Source organism: Botrytis porri (assembly GCF_014898465.1).
Source record: "Botrytis porri strain MUCL 3234 chromosome Unknown BPOR_008, whole genome shotgun sequence".
NCBI lineage: Eukaryota > Fungi > Ascomycota > Leotiomycetes > Helotiales > Sclerotiniaceae > Botrytis > Botrytis porri.
The window spans coordinates 2,408,821-2,425,176 of record NW_024066082.1 but is presented as its reverse complement, the minus strand read 5'-3'; the positions used below and the strand labels follow the sequence as shown (position 1 = coordinate 2,425,176).

The 16,356-nt window shown below is 43.4% G+C and overlaps 1 protein-coding gene across 1 annotated transcript; it reads right to left on the bottom strand.

Annotated features, from left to right (window-relative positions):
- Positions 1–209: 209 nt before the first annotated feature.
- On the bottom strand, positions 210–15,321 carry EAF01_006803 (uncharacterized protein; the record flags this gene model as incomplete). The annotated part of the gene is made up of 3 exons (XM_038915057.1): positions 210–566; positions 676–4,323; positions 4,375–15,321. 3 exons carry the CDS (start codon positions 15,319–15,321, stop codon positions 432–434), a joined length of 14,730 nt encoding a protein of 4,909 aa, XP_038770012.1. The 3' UTR covers positions 210–431.
- Between the last annotated feature and the right edge of the window lie 1,035 nt (positions 15,322–16,356).

Below are 16,356 nucleotides of genomic sequence, written 5' to 3'. Positions count from 1 at the left end.
TACATACATACAACGGAGTATTAATCAGGAAAATGAGTAGAATACTATATAAAATTGTGAATCCTATGAATAATAAGAACCAGTATAAGCCAGACAATGTAACAGTGTATCACAATACATATTTACAGACAATTGAAAGAGATGGCTCGTCTCCAGAATCTACCATATGCGAGTATTCAATATCCAAAATGCTAGAGACGCGATCATGAGTATACATGCAATCAACATTATAATTTTCAGCGGAATATCTAACCACAAGACCGATTCTCAAGAACTCTACCAGCCATAGCATATAACTCCATGGCCAAGGAAACAGAAATCAATATCTAATCTAATCGCTTAAAGCATTTATTCCAAACCAGAATATCAATAAACGAACCCCCCCCCCCCCTTTATTCCTGTAACGATAATGAATTTCTTGATCTCCCATCTCAAAAGCACAACTTTGCAAGCATTTTAATCCATTCCTCAGCTTGCTGAAGTCTAAACATATCATCCGGCCCAAAGATTCCAACATCGATTGTTTCATTGTCAGGATGATAGCGAATTTCTATATCGATTGATGGCTATAAGTAATCAAAATTAGTGAGTTGTTTTTTGAATGGTGCAGTAGAAGAATAGGGGAACGACAAAGAGTGTCAATAAATGAAATCGAAAATCAGAATCAAAACTCACAGGATAAGCCCCCGGATCCTTCCTAACAAACATATTTTGATCTCTCTTCGGCCTTACCACTCTAGCATATCCTTCCGAACCAAACAGTGGTTGAAAAAGATCAATTCCAGTCGTATTTTTTTCCTTATCCTTCACAGACTTTAGACCGGACTCTCCTTGGGGCTTCTCATGCTCCTTTGCCCTGTTTCCATTCAGGTCTTCGACAACTTCCCAATCCGACATCTCATCGGAGTCATCTTCATCTATCGTCACACCGTGATCAGAAATGTTTTTAACGATATTGATCCATCCATGTACTTTTACCCCCGTCCATTGGTAGATTTCGTCTAGCCCCACGTTAGCAATTCCTCCTCTACTAATCTTAGCTAAGTCCTTTTGCACGTTCTTGGCCAACTCTGATATCGCTACATCTTCATCTTCATCTCGATCCATTAGCACGATTTTGATTGGCAATAAATTGAGGGTGGGTGCCATCATTGTAGAAAGATTTCGTGAAAATGGAAAGCGATTGGCTAAATATAGACCAACGATGAGACCTTCTTCAGCATCCTCATCATTCTTATGTCGTTGATTGTTTAAGACTGTCGACGCCAAAACGATAAGAATGTGATCAATAGAAACACCTGCATTTTGTGCTCGTGTCTTGACACCTTTGGCTGGTACACTAGGTTTGAAAACTTCGACTCGACTAGGCTTCCTGATTCCTGGTCCTATCACCTCGAATTCGAGATCAAGATCAGGGCTTGGTTGGCGAGAGGAAGGCTTGCCAAGATACTCAATCCATTGATCCCTCACGAATGGTTTACTCTTTTCCTGTAATGCCGTGGCCACAAATGTCTTCCATCTGTTTTTGGCGATTGCAGACGTGGACCTAGCCATGGTATCAGAGTGATTATACCAAGCCAATAATTTCTTAAACAACAAAGAGATGCTGATTCCGTCATAAAGTGCGTGGTGAATAACTAGGTGCATTTCGATCTGTTCCGACGTATCTGGCGGCGTGATGACATAAAGACTTATTGGTGGATCTTGAAGGCTACATCCTTGTTGAAGATCAGGTCGCTCCTTAACATATTGTATTCTACTTGTTGGTTCTTTGTAAACAACTTGAAAGATGGTTGACTCCAAGTCAATGAAGCCAGTTCGTAGAATATCATGCTGAAGTAGTAAATTATACCAAGCAAAATCGAGTAAATGTGGATCGTAGCCACTAGATAACTTGAACTCAAAAGTTGCTTGAAAGAGAGATCCTTGAGAGTTTTGCCAATTTCTGATCATATACGTTTGACCTGCCGTTGCGGGCATAATGTAGTCAATCTCGCCAGAAGTATCAATCAATTGCTTGAGCTGGACCTGGTCAATGGATGGCGTAGATTGAACCAGGATGTGATCAACATCGACCTCGATATTTGCAGGAGTATTTGAATCCAGTTGTTGTTTCCCGATCAAATAATCAGCCATATCTTGGATTGTGAGATGTCTCATAATTTCCGAAACAGTCAGATGAAGTTTATAGTTCTTGAGATGTGCTGGGAGCTTGAGGACTGTAACTGAATCCAAGCCCAATTGAAAGATTGTCGAGTCTTTAAGGATATCTTTCTCCGGGACACCTGAAACGATAGAGATTGATTTTCGGAGATCCATTTCTATTTGAGACCAAGCACAAGATACTTTGGAGTTTTTCTGCAGATGGGGACTTTCTCGAAGTTGAAATTTTGAAGATCCGCATACAGAGACTCCGTCGCTGTGAATTGTAACAATCTGTTCCTCCTTGTCTGCCATGATCCTTCCAAGAAACCTATCTAATTTTTCGAGAATGTCCTTAGTTTGCGCGAGATTCCTAGCCACAGACTTACACGCCGTTGTCCAGTAAAGACGATCAGTTTTATCTTCAACCTCCATTTCAACACAAATTGCGAATTGAACATCTGAGGAACCACCAAATGACGAATACAATGGGTCAGATTCATTCTCAAGTCGAGCACCTTGATATGTGAATAATGTGTCAAATAAAGTGGTATCTTTGTTTGAGTGATCTCGAGAGCCAAGCGCGAGTGCTTGAGCTTTCCCAAGGGGGAATTGTTGGAATTGACGTGTCATGTCACTCTTTCCTTGCATATCCCGAAGCATCTGACCCACAGTTCCGCGAAGTACTGATCGAACTGCCACAGTATTGAACAGTGGGAAATTCACTTCGCTTGCCGTATCACTTGTATCACGACAGGCAAGCACAGTGCCAAACACAACATCAAATTGACCCATGAGTTCTGCGAGAACCAAAGCCCAGCATGCTTGTCCCAGAGTCTGCAGTGTAATATTAGAAGAGCGACAGAAACTTCTGATTTTCTCTAGAGAGAACTCGGAATGCTTCTCATGTCGGTGAGTCGTAGTCTCGTCAATTGTTGATAACTCCTGCTTTGGAAATATCGCTGGTGGCGAGTTCCACAGTGTAGCCTTCCAAAAATCTTTTGCTTCATGAGTGTCAGCATTGAAGACCTCTGCGAGGCACGGTTTATAGTCTGGACGACTATTAATCGTTTGCTCCCTGTAAGCTTTGCTGATATCATCGTGTATCATCGGCAGTGATTTCCCATCGTAGAGAGCATGTGAAATCCCCATTACGATGAATCTCCTGTTCTCAAAATGAACAGGGATTATTCCAAACAATTGGCGCTCTATCGACAACATGCGTGCTCTGAGTCTGTTTTCTACTGATTGCAAAAATTCTTCGAGGCTCGCATGATCTTTTCCAGTAACCGGATATTCTCTGTCTATCTTTTCCCATGTTTTGTGGACAATCTGTGCATAGATGACGGGAGACTGTGGGTCTTGAACTTCAAGAAAGGTCGTTCTTAGAATTGGCGAATTTTCAATAACAAGATCCACAGCGTCCAACAGTCTTTTCTCCTGAGTTTTGTCACTCAGTTCGAAAACCTGGATGGTCAAATAGCTTTTGAAATTGGAAGCGACCATTTCTTTTAACATGCTCTCTTGTAAAGGCGTGGCCGGTAAAATGGATTCGAGGTCTGCAGGAAGCCTAGGCTTTAAATACTCACCAAGCTTGCGACTAATATCCGCGAGTCTCTCGGTAGATAAAGTGTCAGATGTGATTCCTTTGGAAAGCATCGCAGCTTCTATAATCTTGGTGATCGTTTGACATTTAATAATTCCGCTGACAGATATCACAATCTCGTTCTTTCGCAGACGTGAAGATAACTTGATTACATCGATGCTATCAAGTCCAAGTTCAAATATAGATCTAGGATCATGGATATCTATTTTATCAACTTTGGCCAAAATTGCAATCTCTTTGCAAACAACATCACCTTTTTCTTTGGCTAAGAGTGTTTGGCCTGAGTGCACAGGTTGGTAAGAAGGTCCCGAAGATGGCTGCATGTGACTTGAATTGTCCCTAAAGCCCGGCTGACGACAGGTTTTTGAAAGAAGTACGCGGAGATCATCATACCGTTCATTCTCAACGATTCGTGTCACTTTATTGTTACCGGGAAGAATAGTTCGAAGAGTGTTAACCATTTTCATAAACACAAGGCTTGCCAAATCTTCCGACACAGCTGAGCTATCTACGACCATCTTCAACACAAGGTTGGTACTATCGTGATTCAGAGTAGCTTCGAGTGCTATCGGATACTATATGATAGTTAGCTTGACTTCTATTCTAAATCCTTCCTATTGATTTACATCTGCATCTATAGACTCCCTGGAAAGGAGTGTCTCTTCCAGTATACTCGATAATTGCTTCTCGTTAGCATCTGCACGTTGAAATACGAATAGAGCCTCGAAGAGTGGTCTTGTAGCTGCAACAGAAACCAATTTTTTGATATCATTCAATGGTGTATGTTGAAACTCTTGCATTTCCATGTTGATTCGGTGACAATCCTGTATGATCGAGGAAATTTGAGTGCCAGCTTGGATCGGAAGATGGAAGGGCACAGTGTTGAGAAGAGGTCCAACAACTTTTTCGACTCCTTCGAGATCGATTCCTCTGCCGGATGTGACCATGCCAATTGTCGTCAGCCGGGCAGAAATTAATTTTTGAATAGCTGAGATCCATGTTGCTTGGATTATAGCCTGCGGAGCAACAGATAAGGCTTTTCGTCTTATTTCAAAGTCTTGTAGGTCAAGTGTACGAGAGTGCAAACGAGTTCCTAGATATGTGTAGTCATGAGATAAAGAATAATGAGTCCATGTCTGTAAATGGGATCTCCAGAATGCTTCCTTTCCGGGAACTATTGATAGCGGCCCATAAGCCAACGATGAATGGAAATCCGGTCCATATTGAGTGTTCGGTAATTGGCGAAATTCGTCGCAAAGATGACCCAAAATCATTCCCAGACTGCTTCCATCATAAAGACCATGGAAAATACTGAGCGTTAAGTTATTTTTGGTATCAAAAGACCACGGCTTCTTAAGAATGTCCAAGGTTTCTGATACGGTAACCGACTCCCAATGCTTTGAAGATTCCTTGGGTCTGAGAACCACCTGGGCGTAGCCATCGTCCGTTAAAACGAATCTGGTTCTCAAGATCTGAAGATTAGAAACGACAAGATCCCACGCAATAGAAAGGCGTTCAGGATTGACTCCGTATGCTAATCGGTAATGGAAGTGGTTATAATACAATTCTCCATCGCTCTCAAGTAGCCTGTAGATCATTGCTTCCTGGACAGGAGTGCAAGGTGCGATACTCTCGATGTGTTCGGGTGAAATCGCCAAGTCCTTGCAAATGGCGACTGTATGCTGCTGTGCAAACCCGGCAATTCTTAGTTGAGCTGTTACAAGATGTGGGTCTTCTCTGCCATCATTCGTGCTGGCAGCAAGAAGTGCTTCAACCAGTTTCCCGATCGTGGGATTACTTCTGACGGTGGCGTTGGTGGCATTATTGTACCCCGAGGTTCTCAAGGAGCTCGAAAAGGCGGTCATACTAATGGAATCGAGACCGAGTTGGAAGATATTCGAACTGCGTCTTAACTGGGGAACCTCGATGGGAAACACCTTAACAATGATTTCTACCACCTTCTTCTCTCTATTTGTCCATCTTGCATGGTGCTGCACGTGGGAACTCATATTTTGAAGATCTTCTATACTCAAATCGTTGAATTTTGCTGCGAGTTGTTTCGCATCCGCTTTGTTGTTTGCGTTGAGAGGAAGTGCTTTGATTGGGATGAAATGTGTTGGAACCATGTATCCTGGAAGTCGCGAGCTACAGGCATCTCTGATAGAGGGAATTACTTCACTATCTTTCGACTCGTTCTTTCCTGATACGACAAAAAATGTGACCAGCTGCTCTTTCGCCTGTGCTTTGTGTTTTAGAACTAAGGTGACTACCTCTTCTAGATCGTTCCTGCTTTTCTTAATTACTTCATTGATTTCGCTCAACTCCAAGCGTTGACCCCGAAGTTTGACTTGATCATCAGCACGACCGAGGAAGAGGAAGGTGCCATCGTGCAGAATTCGAACAAGGTCTCCGGTGCGATATACTCGCTCGTTGAAATTGGTAAGCGTTGGAAATTTTTCAATCGTAAGTTCTGGACGATTGAGATATCCCTTTCCGACTAGTTTTCCAGAAACGCAAAGTTCACCAATACCGCCTCTTAGAACTGGTAGCTCGGTTCCTGGCTTCAGAACAAATGATCCGACGTTGTCAAATTGAGGGCCAATGTTGGAAGGTTTACCGTTCTTCGGTACTCGAGGATACATAGTCACACCAATGGTAGCTTCAGTTGGTCCATATCCATTGTAGATGCAAGCATGCTCGCCCCATACATCAAGAATTTCCTGCTTGAGTTGTTCGCCACCAGTAATGAAAACACCTTTGCATAATGATGGGACATCGTCTGGATGTAATAGACGTGCAAGACTTGGGGTTAGATCAATATGCGTGATACCTAGTTGCTGAATCGCAACTGGAATATCCTCGAATATCAAATCTCGAGGAGCCGTAGCTACACAAATCCCAACACTCCAACTCCAAAATTGTTCCAAGACACTGACGTCAAAGTGGAAAGAAGCAAACTGTAGCCACTTCGAGTCAGTGGTCCAATGCCCAGAGAACAATCTTTGAAATGCAAGCATCGCTTGAATCGCATTTTCATGAGTAAGCAGACAACCTTTCGGTGTTCCTGTTGTTCCAGACGTGTACAAACAATAGGATATGTCCTCGGGAGTGATTTTTCTGGAAAGTTCGGGGGCTTCAGGGGCAAAATCACGAAGTGTGGCTGGATCAGTCAGATCGACCATTTCCCCTTCTACAAAGGTTCTCAAAGTCTGGGCTGGTGTGCCTGCACTAATGATTAAACTGGCAGCAGAATCCTCCACGATGAACTTCAAACGATCAGCCGGAGCATTCGGATCAAGTGCAACATAACCACAACCAGCCTTCATGATACCAATAATTGCGAAAGAAGCCTCAGCACACTTGTCAAAACAAATGGCAATTATCTCGCCCGGAGTAGATCCACGTGTATGGAGCATCTGAGCTACCCTGTTGGATTCTTCGTCCAATTGTCGATATGTCCATTTTTGACTTTGATAATTGCCTGGCTGAAGGCAAGTCGCGAACTCTAGTGCGACTTTGCCTGGCCATGTCTTGGCACCTCTTTCAACATATTGATGCAGAAGGGTCACTGATTCCGGAAGAACAGGATCCTGTGCAGGAGTAATGGAGAGTAACTCAACTCCAGCTTCGGGCGCTATGTTGCAAGGATGATCTGGATTTTGGAGCATATCTAGCAGTAACGCATCAAATTGTCTGACAATGAGCTCAGCATGAGCTGCGGGTACGATATCTTCTCTGAATGATAAGCGAATTGTGACTTCATCCGATGATAAGGGCTGAATTTCTAGAGATACGACGTAGTCCACTGTAGCTTCCTCTTTAACTACTTTCCATGGCGAACTCAGAATTTTCTCATCCTTAGGTAGCTTTTGGTACGCAAATAAGGTGTCGAAAATCCGTCCCTCAGGATACCCAGACCACTTTTGAATTGATGTCAGTGGCGTAAATTGATAATTATGAAGTTGTGCATTAGATGACATAGTCTTGGACAACAGCTCGCCGTTACTGCCCATCACGTTGCACTTGACCGGAAGTGTAACAATAGTTGGGAAGGCGACTGAGTTAGCATCATCACGCACGGATCGACCAGAGAGCGTCATGCCGAAAGTTGTAGTATTCTCTCCAGTATATGCCATCAACAGCCTCGCCCAAGTGGCTTGCCCAGCTGCTTGCATAGTGACTCCAAGTTCTCGACATCTATTCTCGAGATCTTTCAGTGAAGCCGAAGATTTTATTTCGCGGACTGCGTTACTAGGTGTTGTGACACGTAGGGGGGTTAAATCGGGGAACTTGTTGACCACAATCCTATTTTCGGGAAGTTGCCAAAATGTTCTTTTCTCATCTTGAGCTCCTTCGGATGCTTGTAGAACTGAGCCCAAAAGTGGGTTGATGCTAGGTCGACTTGCCACTTCCTTACGATTATATAGCTTTGTAAAGTCCGAAAAAATCATCTGCATAGATTGAGCATCGTAAAGTGCATGATGTGCAGTGAAAATAATTAGATTTTTGTCCCCGTTCTTGTCTATGGTCATGTTCCATGGGTTTCGGAGACGATCATTGTCCTCAGAGGGTGCTTGGGCACCACTTTCTAACCACGGGAGCATGAATGAGTCTTCCTTGAATGTTACCATTGCGAACGGATGACTTGGATCTTCAGTTTGGGCAAATGCTGTCCGAAGCATTTCATGAGCCTTGCAGATTTTAGTCCAAGAATCTTTGATTTCTTCTAGTGAGTGATCGGGTAGAATCTGCAGAGATACGCTATTGATATATTCATGCCCTCCGGAATGCATACTTTGAGCAAGCATGCCTTGTTGTACAGCTGTGCAGGGTCTGATGGCTTCAACATTATTAGATAAAACTCCAATTTTCGAACAGATTGGCTCGCGATGTTTTTGATCAAAAGAAGCGAAATCATACTGAATGTCCTCCTCTTTCACTGAAAACTCGTTTTGTTCGAGATGCGAAGCAACTTGCGCGATGGTAGGATGCTGTAGGATATCACTGGCAAGGATATTATGTCCTTGAGCTCTCAGGCGAGATGCAACCTGAACTGTACTGATACTATCAAGACCCAATCTAAAAATACTAGTTTCCCTAGCGATCTTTTCAGCACGAACGTCTGTAAATCCTGCGATTATATCTCGAATTTCTAGTTCAAGTGGACTCATGGCTTCGTCCTGGCGTTGAGAGTCCAAAATTTGCACTCTTTTTTTCTTTCTTTCATCGTCAACGACGAGGATCTGCGCTTTCGCCGACGAGGAAATTATTTGACGCCGAGGGTTCTCCAGGGCGTTTTGTAATGAATCCTCAAATCTCTGTATTAAAATATTTGCATCGTAATCTGAAAATAAAGAATTAGACGTATGAAGAACAATCTCAAGGGTATCGTTGCTAGGTTTGGGTATAATTTCGCAGACTAAAGGGAAATCCATGGCACTGTTTTCTTCCACAATGGACCATATAGAAGAGTCGAGTTCCTTCGACGGTTGTTGTAAAATGAAAAGCGTATCAAATAGACGACTCCCATCGGGACTGAACTTTGACTGAAGTCGTCGTAGAGGAGTGAATTGGTATGGCAAGGAGTTGGCATTTGCATTTTGTAATTTTCTGAATGCCTCAAGGTAAGTGGATTTGTGAAGGTTTTCCAAACGAATTGGAACTGTGTTAAAACAGGGCGCAACCAGTCTCTCTATACCATCGACTGGGGCAGTACGACCACTGACTACATTGCCGAAGCAAACATCAGTGCTCTTAAACAGTTCAGACATGACGCTAGCCCAGATCGCATGAAAAGCCGCGAGAGAGGTTGTACTATGCTTCTTGATATAATTTTCGACGCTGCTAAGAGGCATTTGCGATGTCAGTCTCTGAATGCGAGAGCTGTACATTTCAACCGGGCCAGGCAGATTTGGCATATCTTCGAAGCGAAATGGAAAGTATCCTTTTAAGGTAGATTCCCAAAAACTATCGGAGGAATCGATATCCATTGAGCTCATGTACTCTAGAAATGGAGTAGAGGAAACTTCGGGAAGTAGAGGTAAACCATTGTACATCCTTTCAATTTCATCGTAAATAATTGCCAAGGCGACTCCATCATAAAGTGCGTGATGCATTGAGACTAAGAGACGCCTTTGACCATTCAAATGCAGGATGGTAATTTTGTAGGGTGGGGTATTATTGTTGTGTGATAAGTGCGTCTCCACTTCAAGAATGGCAGCCTTCAAAGTGCTAGAATGAAGAGACTCGAACTCGAGCCCAAAGTCTTGCAAGACGACTTGAACGTAAGGGAATTTTTGAATTTCTGTCGCGAGAAAACAAGTTCGTAGAATTTCATGTCTCCGAACCATTTCTTGCCAACAGCCACAAAGTCGTTCAAGATCACCGAATATATCGAACGTAACATGGTTGTTGTACGAAGCGATTGGGGAAGACTCGGCCGCGGACAGCATAGCTTCTTGCAAAGGCGTACAAGGTAAAACGCTTATCGCAACTCTATCAGGGTTGGTAAATTGGGACAAAGTAGATGCTACAAAGTCATCACTGAGCCCTAAGTTTGTATCAACAATCAAGATGTCGGTGCGTGCAAGCTCATCGGATGTTGATAAATGCTCTGCAAGTCTGACTACAGAAGAGTGTTTCAAAATATCAGAAATATTAATTGGTTTTGCGATTATCTGACGTAGCTTCTGGGAAAATGCAATTGCCGAAATTGAGTCGATACCAAAGCTAAAGAACGATGTATCTGGACCAATATCCTCTACTAAAACCTTTGAAACTTCACTCAACGAGGATCGAATCTCAAGCTCGAGTTCTGTCCACTGATGATCTATAGAAGACCTTAAAGATTTAGTAGTTGAGTCAAGATACGCGAGCTCAAAGCTTTTATACAAGCTAATCAGTCGGCGCTTGTCAATCTTGCCTTGCGATGTCGATGGAAGATTTGAAACCGGAATGAGGTTTGAGGGTATCATATAACTCGGGAGCTTTGACTCAAATATTCTATACAGTTCGCTAATAATACTTGGGTCAACGCGAAGAGGTAGAAGATCCCCAGATGTTGTTGGCCGTGTCGTAAAAAAGCAAACTAAGCGTTGTGAACTACCTTGCCAATTTACAACTATTGTTACACAATCTCCAATATCTGGTAATGATATCAAGATATTATTAATCTCGCCAAGTTCAACTCGTTGGCCCCTGATCTTGACTTGGTCATCTTTTCGGCCTGTGAAAACAAGAGATCCGTCTGACATCAGACGTCCAAAGTCGCCACTTTTATAGAGACGTCCATATTCAGGATGATCAATAATCTTTCCCTCTTCTTGAGCTTGATTCATGTATCCTCTGAAGACCTGAGAGCCACCAAAGCAAAATTCGCCCTCGCCACCTCTTGGTACCAAGGAGAACTCTGCGTTGCGAGCAACTACAAAAGCTGACGTGTTTTTGAAAGGAGGACCAATATTGTCAATACGATCATCTAAGGTGACTTGTGGCTTGACAGTGCAAATGTTAGTTGTTTCGCTGGGACCATAACCTTGGTAAAGTCCACGGCCAGCCCATGTATTGAAAACTTTTTGCGTCACAGCCTCCCCAGCAGTAACCAAAAACTCTACTTTAGGGACTTCAAGTGGGTCTATCAGAGCAGCAACAGTAGGTGTCAAGCTGAGATGAGTGACTTCCAGAACACGAATCGCGAGTTCTATGTCTCGAAACAAAACGTCTTTCACGGCAGAACACAGACATCCACCAATTCTCCACGTGAAAAAAATCTCGAAAACAGACACGTCAAAGGCCTGTGAACATGACTGAAGAAGTCTAGACTCGCTATTTGCCGGATAGATCTCCACCAAGGCGTCAAGGTTGCTTAGAAGATTACCTTGCGTGACAAGCACTCCTTTTGGAGTCCCAGTGCTACCCGAAGTAAACACGCAGTATGAGATGTTCTTCGCCTTGAAGGGGCTGGCCAGATTCTTCGTAGATTGTTGACCCAAATCCACCTCATCGATGTGAATAATCTTTTGCTCCGTAAATTTTTCCAACAGTGTTCGTGATGAGGAATGCCCAACCAATACTTTTACTTTGGCCTCACTTAAGATATGATGCAACCGGCTATATGGAATATCTGGAGTTACTGGGAGATAACCTGCACCGAGTTTCGTGATAGCCAGTACTGAGGCATAGAAATCATGACTTTTTTCGAGACATACGCAAACAATATCATTTGGCAGAACGCCACGATTAGATAGGTAGTGGCCCAGCTGATTTGCACGATTATTCAAAGCACCATAACTCATGTATTGAACATCTGAACTGTCGCATTCGATTCTGCTAGCAAAAGCAATTGCTGGGCGATCGGGATCTTCTTCTGCGATTCTTTCCACTGGAGATGTCAGTGTCTCGGGTCCAAGGGCAATGCTAGGTGTGTGATTCTCCAAAGAGAGTAATTCAGAGTTACTTTCATCAAAGACGTTTATAGACGGCGATGCTGCATGCCGAATGATTGTTTTCGCGACATCTTCAATTTGACGCAGAAGCATGTTTATCTGGCTTTCTGGGAATATCGACTGTTGAAAATTTGCTTTGAATTGAATGGTGTTAGACGTAGGAGTTATTTCAAGAGTCAGATTAAACTCCAGTTGATCAAGCTGGTCGATAAGAATAACATTCTTTCTGCTGTGGTCATAACTATGGAGAGTCTGTTGCCATATCAGGAGTGTGTCAAATAACGGCTGTCGAGGCTCGAAACCGCTGACTGATTTGATCTCGCGAAGCGGGAGGGTGCTATGCTCGAGATGTTTCCTATTTATACTGTTTAGTTCCTCTACGAGATCTTGGAGAGTAGAAGCTATGGAGGTATCGATACGGATCGGTAAGGTTGAGAGGCATGGTCCTATAATGTCTTCTATTCCGGCAAGGGGGATAGTTCTGCCAGAAAAAACAGTGCCAAAACAAACATCTGCTGATCCTAAGTAAGAGGCTAGGATCAGAGCGTATGCTGCTTGAAAAACAGCTTGTGGGCTTGAAGCCAGTTGCTTTGCGGCTTGTTCAACATCTAAAGTTGAAAGTTTGGTTGAGTGATGCGCCACAGCCAATCTAGCGGAAGCAACCTTGCTTGTGTGAAAAGTTGGTAAATGCCTAAGCTCGAGGTTTGCAATATGATCTTTCCAGTAATCTTTAGAAACTTGAGAATCAGAAGTGAGGCTGCCATTGAGATAACCCCCCACAACATCGGCGAATGACGGCCGTGGAGTTGGAATCTCATCTTGCAACAGACAATTCAAATCATCAAGCAGAAGATCTATCGACCAGGCATCATACAAAGCGTGATGAATATGGATCAAGAGTTTTAGAGAGGATTTAGTAGGTAGAATCTCGAAAACAATGGGGCGATGAAGTGACGCATTTTCAATCCCAGAACTGTACGTAAACACGTCCACTGTTTTAATATTTGATTCGGGAAACGATTTCCATACAAACTGCATATATCCACTTTCATCAGAAGACTCTGCAAAACCAGTCCTCAAGATTGGATTGCAATCCGCGAGGTCGTGTAGCTTTGTATAGAGACTGCCGATATCGCTGAGTCCAGGTAAATATAACTCGATCCAGTTGCGGTAAGCTCTTCCGTCGAGAGCAGTTTCAGCGAGCATTGCATTTTGAAGCGGAGTGCATGGGTAAGAAATTTCGACGTCATTTACATTGCCATTCAACATAGCGTGCATTTCTGAGTTCGTAGTGGCCAATTGGGCCTTGCCTGGACTTGGAACCTGGGGACAATTTTCACAAAGTCTCGCTAGCGAGGTTAATGTTTCGGCTTGTAAAACAGCTAAAGTTGCAACATTGAATCCTCGCGATCGAAGTTCTCTGGATACTTTGATAGCAACAAGTGAGTCAAGGCCTGCCGCCGCCAAACGTAGATTTGGGGGAAATGGGCCAAGTATCTCGCGCAGGACTTCTCTCACGGTTACTTCGGATTGTGTGAGGTTTAATTGCTCGTCCCCTTCTTCACGTTGTTGCTGGTAATCCGCTTTCAATTTTCCTTTATCTACCTTTCCCGAAGGTAGATAAGGGAATTCTTGTAGAAGAATGATCTCGCTTGGGACCATGAAACTCGGAAGCCACTGTGAGCAGGTGTCCAGAACTTGATCAGAGTGAGTTTCTTCTTCATTTGTGAGAGCGAACACAATCAGTACCCCGCTTATCACAAGTGCTACAACAGTCTTAATGCCCGGATGTTTGTAGACTGCATCTTCTATCTCCCCAAGTTCGACGCGTTGACCACGTAGCTTAACTTGTCCACCACTCATACGGCCATGAATCTCTATACTTCCATCTTCAAGAATTCGACCTTTGTCACCAGTTCTATAGTATTTTTTGTCTGCCACTGTCACAAAGACAGCCCTATTCTGCTCTTCTCTGTTAAGATAGCCATTTGCTAGTTGCGGGCCACCTAAGATAAGCTCTCCGAGTTCGCCCTGGGGAAGAAATTTGAGATCCTGCTCATTTTCAGACCCAGAGGCTGCTTCCGCTATGAATGCAGATACAGTCTCAAATGGCACTCCAATGTTTCCCGGCTTAGCACTTGCTTCCATTTTGGGGTGAATCGTGCAATGAATGGCTGCTTCAGTCGGTCCGTACATTCCATAAAGAAGGCTCTCTTTTGTATCAGATCCACCGAATTCTTCCACGATTGGTCTCGTCATCATTTCACCAATCGTCATCAGAAATCTCAGTTTGGGTACATAGGCTCTCTTCTGTAATAAAGCACCCACAACAGTTGGAGTAAGTTCGACAGCATCAATTTCTAACTTGTTGATCATGCCCGGTAAATCGTTAAGTAGCTGACTACGATCACATCCAACCAATGTTTGACCTCTAGTTAGAGGGAAGAAAATCTCGAATACAGAGACATCAAACGATGGTGCGGCAAACTGGAGAAATCGTTTAAAATTGGGAATAAGACTCTCGTGAGCTAAAAGAGACTGTGAAGCAGCTAGATGACTGACCGTAACTCCTTTTGGGGTTCCGCTTGAACCAGAAGTGTACATAACATATGCAAGATCGTTGCTGGTGGTTTCACGTGGCTCATTTGTTTCTTCCGATTCTGTGGGAACAATGGGAAACTCATCGACGACAATAACTCTGGGGCCATTTTCCCAAGAAACCGAGTCTTGAAACTCCGGTGTCGTAATTATAATGCTCGCAGAAACGTCCCCCACGACAAATCGCATCCTATCCCTCGGCGCATCGAGGTTGATAGGGCAAAAGGCGCCTCCCGACTGCAAGATTGCGAGTTGAGAGATGTATAACCCAGGACATTGCGGTAGCAAAATTGGAATGACATGCTGCTGTTGAGATTTTTGATAACCTTTGATCGTTGACTGGATTCGTGTAACGAGAGCTGTCACACAAGCTCGTATGTCTCGATAACGGTAACTCTCTCGTCTGTCGTGACTAGTGAAGTCAATTGCACAAGAATTTTCGCATTCATCCCACCGGATCAAATCATGTAGAAGTTGTGGCCCAGACAGAAGTCTTGGTGGGTCATTCAAACTCGAAATCTTTGTATCCATCATGCAGGTCGATCCTCATAATCTGGACAGCTGTAAGTGCATATGGTCGTTCTATATGTCCTGTGGCTACAGAAGATTCTTTGAATGTTAGGTCACTGTTGGGGTATTTGTATTTCTTTTTCATGCCGGACAGTGATTGTAACGATGGTGTATTAACTACAACGAGCCCTTGTGTTATTCACGTGGGTTGAGAAACCTACCGTAGAAAGAGCCAAGATGATTGATTTATATTAACATTGAATTAGTCATAGAGCAAGAGATCTGAATGATGACCATTAGAGAAGTCAGGATTGGTTGATTGAATGAACTGGCGGTGCTACTGTGTTACTATTAACGGAGATAAAAGGTAAAAGTGGATAGATGTTGTATTCCATGTGTGAATGCTCAGAGGTGATAGGGACAACAACGGATGGTATATGGAAGTACCTAGCTAGTAAGTAAGGAAGAGGTAAGGCGACTCAAAATACGCGCCATCTGCTGGAGAAATTGGAAACAATAGGCAAAATTGATAGCGTCATCTGTTTCCAGGTGAGGAATAGAAGGAGAACGACCCAAGTACGATTCGTACTCTTAATTCTTGGCGAGGCGGACAGAGGAAACATGTAAGATCTTACCATTCGCGCTATAGGCGGAAAAGAACTTTAGCCTTCTGGGTTTTGGTGGGAGATCACGTTTTTTGATATTTTATGTCTGCATCGGACATCCATGTTAGGCTTAGAATATGAATGATATATCATATTACACGTCGTTTTCTAATCTTTTTAACGATCGAGGCGCACATATACACAACAGACTGGGACACACCCCTCGCTCACACCTACTTGATCGAAGAATTGAGAGACACATCTATCACGTGACACAAAGATTAGCGTTATTATTATGTCATCTTCTAATCATGCAGCAGCAGCAGCAAGATAAGGACACTCGATTCCTACTCACTTTTTGCTGTCCGCACAATGACAACGTCGTCCATATCCAGGAGCATACAAACTTGAGCCATCGTTGATTGTACCGTATTACTGGAAGCTTCTGTTG